Source organism: Emydura macquarii, unplaced genomic scaffold (genome assembly GCF_026122565.2).
Source record: "Emydura macquarii macquarii isolate MOO-44397 ecotype Brisbane River unplaced genomic scaffold, CSIRO-AGI_Emac_v2 contig_2292, whole genome shotgun sequence".
NCBI lineage: Eukaryota > Metazoa > Chordata > Testudines > Chelidae > Emydura > Emydura macquarii.
In genome coordinates this window covers 1,014,978-1,029,846 of record NW_027132429.1, presented here as the reverse complement: position 1 = coordinate 1,029,846, position 14,869 = coordinate 1,014,978, and the positions used below count along the sequence as shown (strand labels likewise).

Below are 14,869 nucleotides of genomic sequence, written 5' to 3'. Positions count from 1 at the left end.
GTCCCTCCCACGACACATACGAGGCATACACCGCCTCCCCCCCCCGGCTGCGTGCCGCCCCGGAGCAGCAAGTGCGCCGAGGGCTCGCTGCCGCTAGCCTGAAGCGACCCCGGGAGCGAGCGCAAAGGCCGGAGCCTGCCAGTGTCCCGGCCGCAGCCGTGGGCACAGCCGGGGATTGAACGCAGGAGTCCTGGCTCAGAGATTTCCCAGCGTTTAAGCCGCAGGGCCCGTTCCAGGCCCAGCCTGGGACAGGGGACCCGGAGGTAGCCGGCCTGTTCAATCAGCCGCGCCTGGCCTGAAATCAGCGGCCGAAGGGGGCTGGTGAAATTGGGGTCCGGGGACGGCCTGGGGCAGCCAGGCCCCGGCAAAAGGCTGAGACGCAGCTGGAAGCCCAGGAAACAAATGGGGCTCAGGGAGCCGCCCCTGAAGTAGGGTCTGGAGTGGGTGGGGGTGGGGGAGGTGGGGATCAGGGGACCCAGGGGCTGCCAATGCCTGTGGCCCCCACAGTGGCAGGGAATTGATGAGGAGAGAGATGCCCACTTGACCCACACCCCATGGCACAGAGGAAGGCAACTCCCCCCCCCCCCCGGCAACCCCCACCTCACACGGGCCAGTCGGTTAGACTCTGAGCGGGTTACAAGCTGGGCAGCGCGGCCTAGCGGCCGGAGCCCTGGAGTGAAAGCTGGTCCTGTCCCCGCCTCTGCCGCTGGCCTGGGTAAGGCAGCACCCCGCTCTGTGCCTTGGTTTCCCCATCTGTGACATGGGGCTAACAGCGCTGCGCTGCTGTCGCTCGACGGGCAGAAGTTCCAAGAGCAGGGGTCACTGGCCGATAATTATTCCTGGCACCCCCCCACCCCACGCTGCCCCCCAGCACTAATAATGATCCCAGCAGAGGCCAGGTGGGCCCGGCAGGCAGAGGGGGGGCCCCGGCCAGGGGTGGGAAGGCCCCGGCCAGGGGGAGCCTGCCACGCTGCCAGGGCCATGTGGCGAGGAAGGTGGACTGGAGCTGCGCGGCCCGGGGTGTCCGGGAGGAGTGTGGGAATGGCCATGATGCCCAGGCCGGGCTCTGTGTGGCCCAGTCTCCAGCATCAGCTGCTGCTCCGGGGCAAGCCATGGCACCCCTGGGGCTCTGGCTGGGACGTGGCTCGCCGTGGTTCCTGCCGTGCTGGATGCTCACCCCGGGGCCCGGCCCTGTTCCCCCCCCCCCCCCGGAGAGACCCCCGGGGGTCAGTGGAGGGATGGCAGGGGCACCCCCAGGGGTGTGGCCATGCGATGGGGTGGGGCCTCCCCGAGCACCCTCCTTGCCAGGTTTCATTGTACCTGGGTGCTGGCGGCAGCACTGGGGGTGCAGACTCTGTGTCCCAGGGGGGACCCCAGCGGGGTGAGCCCCCCCATGCACACAATGTGCCCCCCCCCCCCGGCAGAGGGAGATGCACAAGGGCGGGGGGGCAAGCTTGCGGCCTCCACACCCCCCGGCAGGCTGGATCCGGCCAGCCCAGCACCGCCAGGCTGTGCGTGTTGCACACGTGTGTGCGCAGGCCCCAGCAAGCGCAGGGTTAAGGGCCGAGGCTGACTCAGCCCTGAGCTCACGGCCCCAGGGGCTGGGATGCTGGAGGGACCTGGCGGGCCTCTAATTTTGACTGATGACGTGAGGCTGGGATGTGCAGTGGCTGACTCAGGCCGGGCACCCCCCCCCCAGCCCACCCCCCATCGCACACAATGAGCATTTCCATTTATAGCTGCCTGGCGGCCTCCCCGCCCACGGCTCGGCAAACAGGGAGCCCCTGGGAACGGGGGGTCCCGCTTGGGGGCCTGGCAGATATGCCAGGATCCTGCCCCCCACCCGGGGTGGCCACAGCTCCCTCGACTAACGCTCCAGCCATGCAGCAGCCGGGGGGAACGAGCGGGGGTGTGAAATCACCGGCCGGGGAGCCCCTGGGGATAGAGGGGAACCTTGGAGCTCTCCCAGCCCCTGGGGGGCGCCCAGGTTTCCAGGCTCCTCTGGGCACCCACTGCTCAACAGCTACCGACGGGCAGCAGGTGTAGGGGGCACCGGCCGTGGGGCTGGGGTGCCAGCTGCAGCGCCCGACGCGCTAGGACATCTGGGTAGGATCCCAGGAAGCCCAGGGCTGGCACCAGCTACTACAGAGGAAGGTGTGAGACTCGCCGCAGTGATGGAGGCTTCCCCCCAGCTCCCCTCGTCTGGGCTCTCTCGCGTTTCCCTCCCCCAGCACGGGGGGAGGAGGGGCCTCTCCCAAAATGCCCCAGCCTCTTCTCAGCGTGGCCTGGCCGCCTGGTCTTGTACATCATGTGGCAGGGAGTCCCACCGGCCCTGGCGGGTGAGAAACAAGTTCCCGGGGTTCGCTCCAGATGTATCGTCGGCCCCTTGGCCCGCGGATCTCACAGCCACACGCACAATGGCCCCCCCCAGCTGCTGCCCAAGTTAATGCTTGTTTCATCGGGGCCGGGGAGGGGGGGGGAGGGAGTGCATCACCTGCCATTTTACCAACACACTCCCTTGTCTCCTGTCCGGGAAACTGTCTCCCCTAACCCCATCTCTGTCTGAGGAGGGCTGTCTGGGCAGCGAAGGGGGGGAGTGGGGTCTAGTGGTTACAGCGGGGGTGGGTCCTGGCAGTCAGGATTCCTGGGTTATTTTCCCAGTTGCAATACACCCACATGCAAGCCCAACGTGTGCACAGCCCCGATGTACCCCCCCCCCCGGACCCCGACACCCCCTCATGCAGTCTGTACACACTCCCGCCCCTCCCCGAACACGCAGCCGTTCACACACCAACTCGCCCCCTCCCCCCAGGGTGGTCTCCACCCTTGTCTTAATGAAACACTTGTTCAGCAAGTCAAGGAGCTGTCTGCCCCCCCATGTACACAATACACACACAGATACACAACACCTCCGAAAACACACCCGGAGCCAACTCTCGCTGCGCGCAAACCTGAGCAATGGGGGCGGGACGGCCCCGCGTAATAAACTAAAATGTTTATTGTTTTAAAAACCTGCCGGCCAGCGGATGCCGGGGAGCCTGCGCCTGGTAGAAATCAAACGCCAGGTACGCCGGGGACGGGGGCAGGAAAGATGCAGCCGCAGCCAGGAGGATTCGCCCGTTGGAACCAGCGACCGCGGTGCCACGGAGCGCGTGAACTCACCGGGCCGGCAAAGCCGGGTCCCTGCAGCTCAGTCACGGGCCGGCCGCTTATCCACCCCCTTCTCCTGCTGTGCAAACTGGGGGCGCCCTGAGGGGGGCCTCAGAAGCCTTTGCGCGGCTGTGCGGGGTGCGGGCCGATGCCAGGCAAGAGTGGGCACCGGGCAGGGCCCCGGGCAGTGGATTCTGAGGCTGGTGGACACTCTGCTCCCCCTCCGGAGAACGGGCTGGAGAATCCCCCGGCACAGGGCCCGGCAAGGCAGGTTTGAGGTCAGGGCAGCTCTGTCCATGGGGTCGAGTGCACTTGAGGCAGACCCCACCCAAGATCTCAGGTGCAGCCCAGACCTATAATGAGACCCAGCCCCTGCCCTAACGAGCTCCCAGTCTAAACAGACAATGGACGAGAGGGGAAACCGAGGCACAGAACGGGCCGTGACTTGTTCAGAGTCACCCTGCCGGCCAGTGGGAGAGCTGGGGATAGAGCCCAGGTGTCCGGAGGCCCAGCCCGGTGGCCTGGCCCCAGACTCAGCCGCTGAGAGTCCCACCCGCCCCTCCCCTGACAGATGGACCCTGGAGGCAGATGCTGGCTGAGGACCTGGCCAGAGAAGTCGGGGCCGAGCTGGGTTCCGGGACAGGCAGCGAGCCGGGCGCTCGTCCCCTGGCCCAGAGCGGGGGGTCTGAGTTGGGAACCTGCCTGCACCTGCCCGGGTGTGTGTGGGTTGGGCTGTTAATTCCTTGCTGTCGGTCATGACACAACAGATGGAAAAAGGAAGACGTTTGAGATTCAGCCCTGGAAATCGGCAGGAAAATCCGATCTCGGAGCCGGCCACAGCGAGACCTGCTGAGGGAGGGCACTTCTAGTGTCACTGACAGCATGGAAATGCCTGGAGGCCACGGCGGAGATAAGGCCCCCGCCCGCGACCGTGCCAGGTGCTGCCAGGGCCCAGCCAAGATCAGGGCCCCCCCAGCCGTGCTGGGCGCTGCAGACAGAGTAAGGGACAGGCCTTGCCCAAAGAGCTGCCAAGCTGGAGAAGGCACACATGAAGGGGCGTTGTCCCCCTTGAACGGACAGGGAAACTGAGGCACAGAGGCCCCACAACTCGCTAGGGAGCCTGTAGCTGAGCAGGGACCAGAGCCCAGATCTTTGGGGCCCCAGCCCAGGGGGGTGAGGAACACGTTTGGCTTGTGCAAGGCTGGGGTCTGGGTCCTGACCCGGGGCAGAGATGCCCCTGCCGGGACCCATGTGCCCTCCCAGCTCCTCAGCAAACTCCCCTGCTCCCGGCAGCTCGGCCCAGGTCGCTGCAGCCCCATGTATTTCCTGGGTGCCCGGGGCACATGCCAGCCCAGGGTCTTTCTATCGCTGCTGGCTCTGATGGGAACTGGAGTGGATCTTCTACCTCTGCCAAGACCTTGGAGGTCCCCCCAGCCACGTCCCCCTCCCCGGGGAAGTCCGGCTCCCTCTCAGTCACCGTGGCTGCAGGCCGCTTTGCGCTCCCGGGGCCGGCAGAAGGCCCGGTAGAAGCCCCGGATGATCTTGTACATCCAGATCAGGTTGAGGACCTCCAGGGCCAGGCTGGGCACAATCCAGGCCACCTGCACGGCCAGCCCCAGGCGGGCGTACTCGGGCGTGCCGTACCAGGCCAGCACGCGGGCGTAGTAGCTGGGGATGACGGCGATGCGCACCAGGAAGAAGACCACGGTCATGGCCAGGCCGTTGGCCAGGACGAACCAGGAGGAGCGGGGCTGCCCCACGGCGTCAAAGAACCACCTGGGCCACGAGAAAGGGGCGAGGTCACTTTTCACAGGCTCCGCCCACGCCCAGGAGTCACATGATCGCATCAGCGGGCTCATGAAACCTGAGTCTGCCGAGAGCTTGAGGCCAGCGTGCAGCCGGGAAGCTGCCCTGATGCAACTCAAAGGGGTGTTAACTCCCAGCCCCACGGAGCGAGGGTCCCTGTGTGGGGCTGGCAGGGGAGAGTGCCGCTGTCCCCCGCCCTGAGACATCCTGGCTGCTGGGGTAAGAACTGGCAGCCCCCTATTACTGTCCCCGTTGCTCAAGGGGAAGGGGGAGAAGGGGAACCCTGTGCAGCTGCGTCTGCCAGCCCCATGGCTGGGGGGGCATGGGGCAGACCACTGCCCTGGTGGAGTGCCTTCAGTCCCACCCTCATCTGCATCCCCACATCCTCTGGGGGAGCAGCACCAGCCCCGTCCTCCAGCCAGCGCCTTGGGAGAGTTCGAACTCGAGACCCCCCACTCAGGGTTCCTCCCCCCCCCCCGACTCACCTCAGATTGACGAATGGCGTGGAGAGCTCGGAGAGGAGGCGGAAGTTGGCGAAATAGGCCAGCACCCCTCGGCTCTGGGGGAGAGAGAGGCCGTTAGTCCCCTGCCCCACAGGGCTTGTGGGGGGAGGAGAGAAAGGAAGGATCCCGCTCGAGAACCACCCCAGCCCTGCCGGTGCCCCTCAGTCCCGACCCGCTGCCCCCTGCTATCCCGGCCCCGGCTCTGCCGATGGCTCGTTCCCGACCTGCTCCATCCCGTTCAAAGCCCTGTTCAAATATTTAGGGCAGGCTCCTTCTGGGTGTCCCCCCGCGACCCCGAAGCCGCTGTGGGGCTGCGTCTGGGCTGTGGGGTGACAGATCCCACGGAGAGGGCAGTACCCGCGTCATGCCAGGGAGGGTGAGTTGTGGCCCGGGTCACAAATGAGATGTTCACATGTTCCCATGGCCTGGGCACAGCGCAGGGGCCGATCGGGGAGAGAGATGCCAGCCGGGGCTGGGGCCTGACTCTCCCGCTGGCTAAGTTCTGGGGGGGCCGTTTGCCTCCCCCCACCCTTGATACCCAAAAGCCCCAGAACAAATGAACGGGGGAGACTGAGCCAGGTGAAAACACGGCGTGAGTGACTAGCCCGGGTCACAGGGAGCCTGGCCCATCCTCACAGTGCCGCCAAGCAGGGGCATCATTTGCCCCCCACCCTTTGGTTCGCCCTCCCCCCTGACTTTTCATAGGTATATATGACCCCCCTCTCCCCCGAGACTCAGCAGGCTGGAATACCGCCCTCTATGTTCTCTACGCTGACAGCTCTGCCTCCCAGTGACCCCTTTTTCTGAACTGACGCCCCAGCTGCCAGTCTGGTCCCAGCCCCAGAGTCCCAGGGGATCCCACCCTCCCCGCAAAGACAAAGCAGCTTCCTGGCCCTCGGGGCGGGCGAGAAAAGCTTCCAAGAGCGTCTCTCCGAGGGCGGATAAAGCTCCCAGCAGGAGGGGCTCCCGGCTGCTCTCCCGAGGGTTAATAAGGCGAACCCCACGTTTGTTTCAAGTCCTGATTTCAAAGCCATTTTGAGCCCCCCCCCCCCATTTGTGAATGTTGGGGGCTGGCCGCGCTGGGAGAGGCTCAGCCAAAGTTCGCGCTGAGCCAACTGGCGGAAGGGCCGTGAGAGTCTCCGACCATTGCCCGTCCAGGGGTCTCTCCCCTTCCCTGGGGGCAGCGGGTGCCAGCGCCTGGCGGAGCCAGGGGGGCTGCGGTCAGGACTGAGGGATCTCAGAGATTCCCAGGGTAAGGGGAATTTTTGTTCTGTGTCTGTGAAGTGCCCAGCACGACCGGGTCCCAGCCATGACCGGGGCTCCCAGGTGCTGCTGTAATACATCTAAGAAATAACGTACAGCACCTAGCACAATCAGGTCCTGGCCCAAGACAGTCTTCTAGCGATTACCGTAATACACAACATATAGCACCCAGCACAACGGGGTGCCTAGGCCATACCGTAATACTCCTAATACCAGGTAACTGACCTGCCTTAGGGGGCTTTTCAGGCCATGTGGAACCAAACCCAGTCCAGGACCCAGGCGTGCCCCAGATCTCGGCTGCTCTGCCTCCTTCTCAGTACAGGGAGCTTTGGTGCTAATGAGCAGCTGGGACTGTACAGGCAAACTGCCCCCCCTCACTGCTTGCACATGGAGAGTTGCTGGACCCCCAGAGAAGCCACCTGGGGTGGTGGGAAAGGGCCACTTGTCATCCCCCAGCACAGCCCTGCAGCCGCAGTGTGCGGGTTTGTGCTTTGTCCCCCAGCCCCACGGCATCTGGGCACCTCACCAGCTTTAGTGTACTGAGCCCCACAATGCCCCTGTGGGGCAGGGCTATTAGCCCCATTGTACAGAGGGGGAAACTGAGGCACTGAGCAGCTAGGTGACTGGCCCAAGGTCATGCAGACAGTCTGTGGCAGAGCAGGTCTCCCAAGTTGTAGGTCAGGGCCCTAACCACTGGATCATCCTTCCTCCCTGGTCCAGCCCTCTCAGTCTGTCCCATGGTGCCCCCCCTGAGCAGTGTGCAATCGGGGCGTTCAGCGCCTGGCGGGGTTGATCTGAAGGGGACACGCTCAATGCCTGAGACAATTTCCTGTGCAGGTGACCCCACGGCCGGGGGATTTGTTATGTTGGCCGCGTCCTTCTTAAGCCACCCCCATGTCTCAGCCAGGCTGAAGTTTGCAAGAGACGCCCTGAGTTCCTGCCAGACCAGCGCAGGCCCCACGGAGAAAGGGAGGCTGCTGGGATCAAGGGGGGTGGGGCTGTAGAAATTGTGACATGAGTTATGGGGCTCTGGCAGCAGGGAAATGGGTGAAATTCTCGAAGGGAGCCTCCTGGTGTTAAACCCTCTGAGATTATCCGCCCCCCCCCACTCCAGAACAGATAACGGGCCCCTCTACCCTGGTATCCTGTCTCCAGCAGCAGCCAGTCCTACTCGAACCCAGCTCTCTTGAATCCCAGTCCTTTACCCCCAATCCCAGCCCAGCCGCCCGGCTCGGAGAGGGGCCGGCACCAGAGGCAGGGGCAAAGAAACCCTTTTAATTCATTTGTTCTGGCTGCGTTTCCGTCCCGCCGGGCCTGGGGTGGGGGGATGTCACCCGGCGAGTCAGTTCCACCCTCCAGCAAGGCCCCGGGTTCGGGGGATGAAATCGGAGCAGGAATTGGGGGGATTAAAGGGAGGGGTTGTTCTGTCCCGAAGCTGCATTTGGAGCCAGCCGCTGCCCTCGGGGGGGGGGGGGGGGGGGGGGGAAAGGAAAATCTGAGCAGGGCCGCGGGGTGCGGAGGATGCACAGAGAGAGGCAGAGATCTGGGGGGCTGGAATGGGAGAGAACCTGCCCCACAGCGGCCGGCCGGGGCCTGGCACTGACCAGCACGTATCCGTAGGCGTAGAGCGCCACCAAGTGGTGGCAAACGAAAAGGGAGTCGCCCAGCGTCTTCCAGTAGCGCAGGAGCAGCAGCAAATCTGGAATTTAACCACACACAGAGAGGGGGCTTTAGGGGGGGAGCAGAGGGGGGACACAATGGAGGGGGGACAGGCCAATGTGCCAGGGGAGGGTGCTGTGTCAGACTGCGCAGTGGGGAAATGCACAAACACACACACGGGCCCTACAACACACACACACGCCCCCCACAGCCACACCCCCCAAGCCCACCCCAACCGCTCTCCCCACATCCACCCTCCCGCTCACCCGACTTCTCCCACCCCTCCTCTCTTGGAGCTGCTAGACCCCGTACGGGCCCCGATTCCTAGAGCGCCCTTTAGGGGCCCCCTAAAAACCACTCCCTGCCAGGAGGCCTTCACCCCGGGCTGGGCGCCCAGATTTCTCCTGGACCTTCCATCCCTTTCCTGGGATCTTCGGCTTGGGGGAAGGACAAACGGCTCCCCCGGGGGCGGGGGTTTCAGACCCACTGATCTCACCACCCCCAGCGGCCCCCTTCCCCGATCCTTGCTTCAGCCCCACATCCTGGACCCGCTGGGCAGCGCCCCAAACCCACGGCCCCAGCGGCTCCTTTCAGTCTTGAAGGAAGAAGCCATCAACAGTGTACAAAGTTTCCCCAGTCTTTTAGGGGGCAGATAATGTTGTGTCTGAAATCTGTTTTGGGGCCCCACTCCTGATTGCTCCCTCCCGGGCAGGGGGCGCAGTCCCCAGATTGGCCAGCAGAGGCAGCACGGTGCCCCCAGCATTTACCGTAGAGCAGGTAGCCACAGGTGATGGCCACGTTGAGTTTCACCAGGTGAGGGTCCCCCTGGAAGCACAAGGAGTCAGAAGATGAACGGCTGGCACGGGACGGGGGGCAGGGGGAATATGTGGGGGGGGAGGTGGAGCATGAGCACAGGCAGGGGGGGTGATCATGGGACCAATCCCCCCTCCCCCGTCGGGCGCTAGCTCTCCCCCATGCCTGGGCCCCCGTTTCCCCCATGCAACCCACATGTCTGGGCACCATGCCAGCCCCTTGGCTCCGCTCCCCAATGCAAGTGGCTCCGTGCCACGCAGCCCCCCCTGCTCAGCCAGTGCCAGCTGCACGGGCGGCTCTGGCTCCTGGCAGCCGGGGAACAAGGGGGCCATTCTTCCCAGGCACAAAACACCCTTTTATCCCCCCTGCCCACGGGATCCTCTTCCCTCTTCCCCCGCCCCAGGCTCAGGGCTGGCACCTTCCAACCAGCTGCGAGAGCCGGGGCTTGGGAAAGGGACAATCTGACCCACCCACCCCCCAAACTCAGAGCTACGGGGCTCTGTGCAGGGGGAGCCCAGGGCTGGGCTCGGAGAGGGCTGCAGGTCGAGGGTGAGGGGCACCGGCAGAGCTCACCAGATGGGGTTGGCGTTAACGGCTCCGTCGAAGAGCAGGATGTAGACGCAGAAGAGCCCGACAACGAGTGCGTGCAGGGTGGAGACGCACCTGGGGGGGGACACGCAGAGGGATCAGCCCCCCCATGGCCTCCCCCGGAGGTAGTGCACACAGCTCAGCCCCTGCACCCCCCCTCCCATTCCCCCACGGCCCTCTGGCCCCACAAGTCATGCCAAGTGCCCAGCCCCCATGCTTTGACAATGGCTCCTTTCAGCCCGTAAGACGCCTCATGCGCCGGGATGTTCTCAGGCTGAGCCCCCCGGGAATGTCCGGCCGGCTTAGCCCCCGGCCGGCTCTCGCTGGGGGGCTGGGGCCTAGCGGTTAGAGCAGGGGAGCGGGCTGCCAGGACTCCCGGGGTCTGCCCCGTTCCCCTCCGGCCCCCGAGGACGGTGGTACCTGGAGTCCCACTCGTTCTTCTTGACAGCGGGCAGGCTGCAGTAATGGCGACTGAGCAACGGCGAGAGCTGGGGGCTGACGGCCGAGAACAGGAACTGGAAGGCCACGAAGCTGCTGGCCATGATGCAGTAACCCAGGCGCGTGGATTCCTCCATGGCAGCTCAGGGGCACCTGCAAAGGTGGGGGGTTGTTAGCGTGGCCATCCGGCCGTCCTCACGGGCTGCAGCCCGGCTACTTTCAACCACACGGGCCCCACAGGGGTCGGAGCTGGAGCTTCCTGCTCCAGAAGCACCAGCCCCCCACTCCTGAGCAAGAGAATTGCCATTTCTTGCTAGCACTATAGGGCATAGGACACACAGCAAAGCTGTTCTCGTTCCAGCCAGCGAAGGACAGCAGTACACACCCCTCCATAGTCCTTCGCCAACGCTCCTCAGCCCCGACCTGCAGTCTCCTGCTACCCCAGCGATAATTCTGCGTCACAGTCCCCTCCAGAGGGAAGAGCATTTGGGTATTTAATTCTCTCTGGTTTCCTGTCCCCCCCCAGTTCTCAGAGCACCGGAAGCACGGACCGGTGCCCAGCCTGTTCCCTTCCCCCACCGCAAGCGCCGCGTGGGGCAGCCCAAAGTGGGGGATGTGGCCAGGGCTGTCAGTGGCTGCTGCCCAGCTGGCCCCCAGCCCCGCTGCCAAGGGAATGGGCAGCGCACAGCACAAGCATGCCAAGACCGGCGGAGAAGGGGGAACGCCAGCAGCCACCCAGTACATGCCCCGCTTTCTGGAGCTGAGATGGGGATCGGGCTGAAAAGTGGGGGATGGGGAGGGGGCCATGCCCCCTGGGCAGTGCCAGCTGGGGTCGCAGTAGTTGCTGAGCTGGGGAGGAAAGAGGGGCTGTTTGGAAAAGGATCCAAGGGTGGGCCAGCCCCCTGCTCTAACCACTAGACTCCACTGCCCAGTCCCAAACCAACCCGTGGGAGCTGACTACAGAGATCAAGGGTTCAGCGAGATTCCTCGGGAAACTGAATCCCTGCCCCACACACTGGGACAGAACCCAGGAGCCCTGGCTCCCAGCCCCCTGCTCTATGAGGCTCCCTCTGCCTCTTTCCCTTCCAGGAGCTAAGAAATCGAACCCTTCATGGGACCAGGGCTTGTTCTCCTGACGGACACTGTCTAGGCTCCGGGTCCCAGCAGGATCAGCTTTCGGGAGAGAGGCAGGATGCCATAGGCCTGCTAAAGGGAGGGAGCGTTGCTGAATGGGAAGAGCAGGGGGGCTGGGAGCCCGGATTCCTGGGTTTGAGCCCCAGCTCTGGCAGTGGGGTGCAGTGGTTAGAACAGAGGGCTAGGAGCCAGGATTTCTAGGTTATATCCCCAGCCCTGCTGGGGGGCAGGGTCTAGGGATTAGAGCAGGGGGGCTGGGACCTAGGACTCCAGGGTTCTCTCCCCAGCCCTGGGAGGGGAACGGGGTCCTTTTGTTCATGAGCAAAAGCTGAGATGCTCCTGGTGTCCCAGCCCACAATGCCTGAGGCTGGAGCTTTAAACCCAAGCCTGGATATTGCAGGTGCTGGCAACGTGGCAGTCCTGACAGCCTGGCAGAGATCTTTGCCCAGACGCCCCTGCTGACTGCAATTAAGGATTTGTATATTGATCTTCCTCTCTAAACTAACCTCTGCACTTCATTCAATATTTGCCCAAGATGTGTTCTGCTGGAACCCCAGATTTCCCTGCGGGCCAGGGAAGAGGTTCAGGGCAGATGACCCTGTGGCGTGGGGGATGTTTCAGGGCAGGTGACCTCTCTCAGCCAGCGGGTCATGATCAGAAACCAAACAGGCTGCGACGTTGCAAACTGGTGAACCTTAGTCAACATTCACTGAGCCCTGGGGATCATCCACGTCAGCGCCTGGCCTGAAGCGGCAGGAAGGGAAGGGTTTGCAACTGGAACTGAGGGGCAACGGCAGAGCTGGGGGGGAGCCCAGGACTGGGGTAGCAGGGGGCTACGGGTTGGGATTGAGGGGCGCTGGCAGAGTGGTGGTGCAATGGCAGATCCTGCTTATTAAAATACAGAGCTCCTGCTCTTTTCTCCCACCCCTTCGCTCTGGGCATGGGGGAGCCCCTCCAGTGGGGCCCGGAGCCCCCAGCTCCATGGGGTAGGGCCCAGCAGTCCCAGCTGAAGCTGAGCCCATCCAGAGACCTGTGCGTGGGGAGGGCAGGCAGCGCTCCGGGGTCCCCGCACCGACTGCTGGCTCCCTGCGCGTGGGGAAGGAAAGGGGTCTGGTGTGGGCGAGGTCTCCGGGTCTGTCTGGAGCTAGGTGCTGGGTGCCTTTGCGCAGAGGGCACCACGGCTGATTAGTGCTATGGCTTGCTATGGTGCACCGGGAGGGGGGGGAGGGGGGGGCTGCCCTGGCCTCCATGACCAAAGTGGAAACCTCTAGCATCATCCACAGATGTACACGGCCCAGATTACACTAACCCCCCACCTCCCTCCTCCTCCAGCCCAGAAACCGCGGTGAGGGGCACCATACAAAATACGATAGTCTAGAGCTGAGCCCGCTGCCCGTCAAACCCGTCTGTGTCATCTCACTGTTCCCTCGTGCCTGCCCCGGCCATACCCATCTCTCGTCTGACACTGTCACCCCGATCCCACCCACGCTGACCCACCGAGCAGTGAAGCAACATCAGCGCTGGTGGGACTGGAAGGTCTTTGGGGCAGGGACAGCCTCTTTGTTCTGTTTTGTACAGCACCTAGCACAACGGGGGTCCTGGCTCATGCTCTTAAGCCCAGCAGTAGCACTCCCTGCAGCTGCAGTTGCCCCTGCTCAGCTCCTGACTTGTGGCTCCAACCCTTGGGCCTGACTGCCCGGTCTGCAGTCCATGAGGAACAGTTGTATTTAGAGCCAATTGCATTAGCCACGGGGGGCTGGGACTAACCAGGCGGCTGCCTGCGGGATCCCCGTTGCTGGCAGTTTTGACGAGCAGGCTGGCCAAAGCTCTGTTGGGGATAGGATGGTTTTACCGGGTCCCGCCTCAGTTTGGAGGGGCTGGCGCAGACGCCCTCTCAAGCTGCCTTCTCCCCCGACACTCTTGAGAGCGGCTGCTGGGTGTCTAGCCTCGGGGCTGCGCCAACATAACGAAAACGGGCTCTGAAGTTAAATCGAGATGCCACTTCCTGCTTTCAGTGCCAGGGCAACCCCCCCCCCCCCTCACCCCATGCCTCCCAAGCGGATTGCAGCTGTGAGCCAGGCCAGGTCGCGGCGGGACAGTGCGGGGACAAAGGCCGCTGTCCCTTGGGTCAGGCCAGGTGGGGTTTAGCCATCAGCACCAGCTCCCTCAGTTCCTGTGCCATGCTGCTGCAAAGGGGGCAGGGGGGGCTCTCACAGATTGAGCATGTGATTTAGCTCAAAATCTGGAATTAACAGAGGGAAAAATAGGATCAAGCCACCTAAGTGGTTAGAGTGGGATGGGGGCTGGGAGTCAGGACTCCTGGATTTTAGCCCAGCTCTGGGAGGGGAGTGGGGTCTAGGGGTTAGAGCAGGGTTGGGGCTGAGAAGTCAGGACTCCTGGGTTCTAGCCCCCCCTCTGGGAACGGGGAATGTGGGTTACCAGTAGCGCAGCATGGAGGGGGGATTCTAGGGAAGTCGGCAACCTGCGGGGAAGCACCCGAGGTGCCCGGCCTGCAGGGTGGGTGAGGCGCTCGCATTCCATAATTAAAGGTTGCAAAACACCAACGCCAGGGAGCTGGAGCAGAAACATGCAATTCAAAAATCCAGTTCCTGCCACCTCCTGTGAGCCAGCCCCCTGCAGGGGGTTAATTATTATCAGTGATTTTGGCAGGTCAATAAGCAAATTGGGCAAATAACTCTCCCTATATCTCCCTGCCCCCCAGCCACTGACTCCATCTGGGCTCAACAGCCAGCCAGGCCGGGGTAACCCTCCCTCCAGGGCTTTCTGCATGCGCGGGATGGAAGCATTGGCTGTGGGCTGAAGGGAAGCACCCATGGCTCAGGGATGAGTGACAGGAGCCCTGATTTCAGGGGGGCTTGCCCAGTCTCCCCCAAACGCACCATGCCAATTTAGGAGCATGTGGGGCTGCCACGAGGGAGTCAGGCCCCACATGGCTTCCCCTCTCCATCCCACTAGGCAACCTCGGAGATTCAGGAAGGGAACAGGATCTGGTGGGTAGAGTCTGTGTGTGTGTTTGGGGGGGGGGGGGGGGGGAGTTAGGACTCCTGGGTTCTATTCCCTGAACCCAGAGCTGCCCCCGACTCCCCCTCCCAGGGCACAGAGCCCCTCCCCCCCCGTTACCCGAGGGCACAGACTGCCACCCCCATGGATCCAGACCCCCCCAATTCATCTCCCAGGGCACAGCCCTCCCCCATAGATCTGGTTCCCCATCTCTTCTTCCCATGGATCCAGCTCCCCCCCACATGCCCCCAGGGCTCAGCCCCTCCCCCCATGGATCCGGCTCCCCCCCACTCGCCCCCAGGGCTCAGCTCCCCACCTCAGATCCGGCTCCCCCACGTGGCTTGCACGATCCACCCACCTGGGAGACTCCTGCCCTGGGCCGTGGGGAGCCGCTGCTCCGAGCCCAGGGGCCCCCGCCGCGCTCCCAGCTCCCGCGGCCACCCAGGCGGAGGCTCCGCGGAGCTGCCACATCCCCAGACCCAGCCGGAGCCGCC

The 14,869-nt window shown here is 63.9% G+C and overlaps 2 protein-coding genes across 2 annotated transcripts in view; both read right to left on the bottom strand.

Moving 5' to 3' along the window:
• CNN1 (calponin 1) overlaps positions 1-5,503 on the bottom strand; it is a 26,019-nt gene extending 20,516 nt beyond the window's left edge. Inside the window, exon 1 of the mRNA XM_067560458.1 lies at positions 5,442-5,503. The gene's annotated coding sequence lies outside the window, so the exon portion shown is untranslated. The remainder of the gene's footprint in view (positions 1-5,441) is intronic.
• Positions 4,620-14,869, bottom strand: LOC137161243 (TLC domain-containing protein 4-like). The gene is made up of 7 exons (XM_067560346.1): positions 14,734-14,869; positions 10,203-10,373; positions 9,768-9,857; positions 9,149-9,237; positions 8,327-8,421; positions 5,442-5,515; positions 4,620-4,926 (listed from the first exon to the last, which is right to left on the bottom strand). Exons 2-7 carry the CDS (start codon positions 10,355-10,357, stop codon positions 4,620-4,622), a joined length of 810 nt encoding a protein of 269 aa, XP_067416447.1. The 5' UTR covers positions 10,358-10,373; positions 14,734-14,869.

What these genes read in the sequence shown, in the direction of transcription:
- LOC137161243 (XM_067560346.1), bottom strand. Translation starts at nt 10,357, where the DNA reads ATGGAGGAATCCACGCGCCTGGGTTACTGCATCATGGCCAGCAGCTTC. An exon ending in AAGAACGAGTGGGACTCCAG is followed by an intron (nt 9,858 to 10,202) that starts GTACCACCGTCC and finishes GTCCCCCCCCAG; the next exon opens with GTGCGTCTCCACCCTGCACG. An exon ending in GTTAACGCCAACCCCATCTG is followed by an intron (nt 9,238 to 9,767) that starts GTGAGCTCTGCC and finishes GTCCCGTGCCAG; the next exon opens with CCGTTCATCTTCTGACTCCT.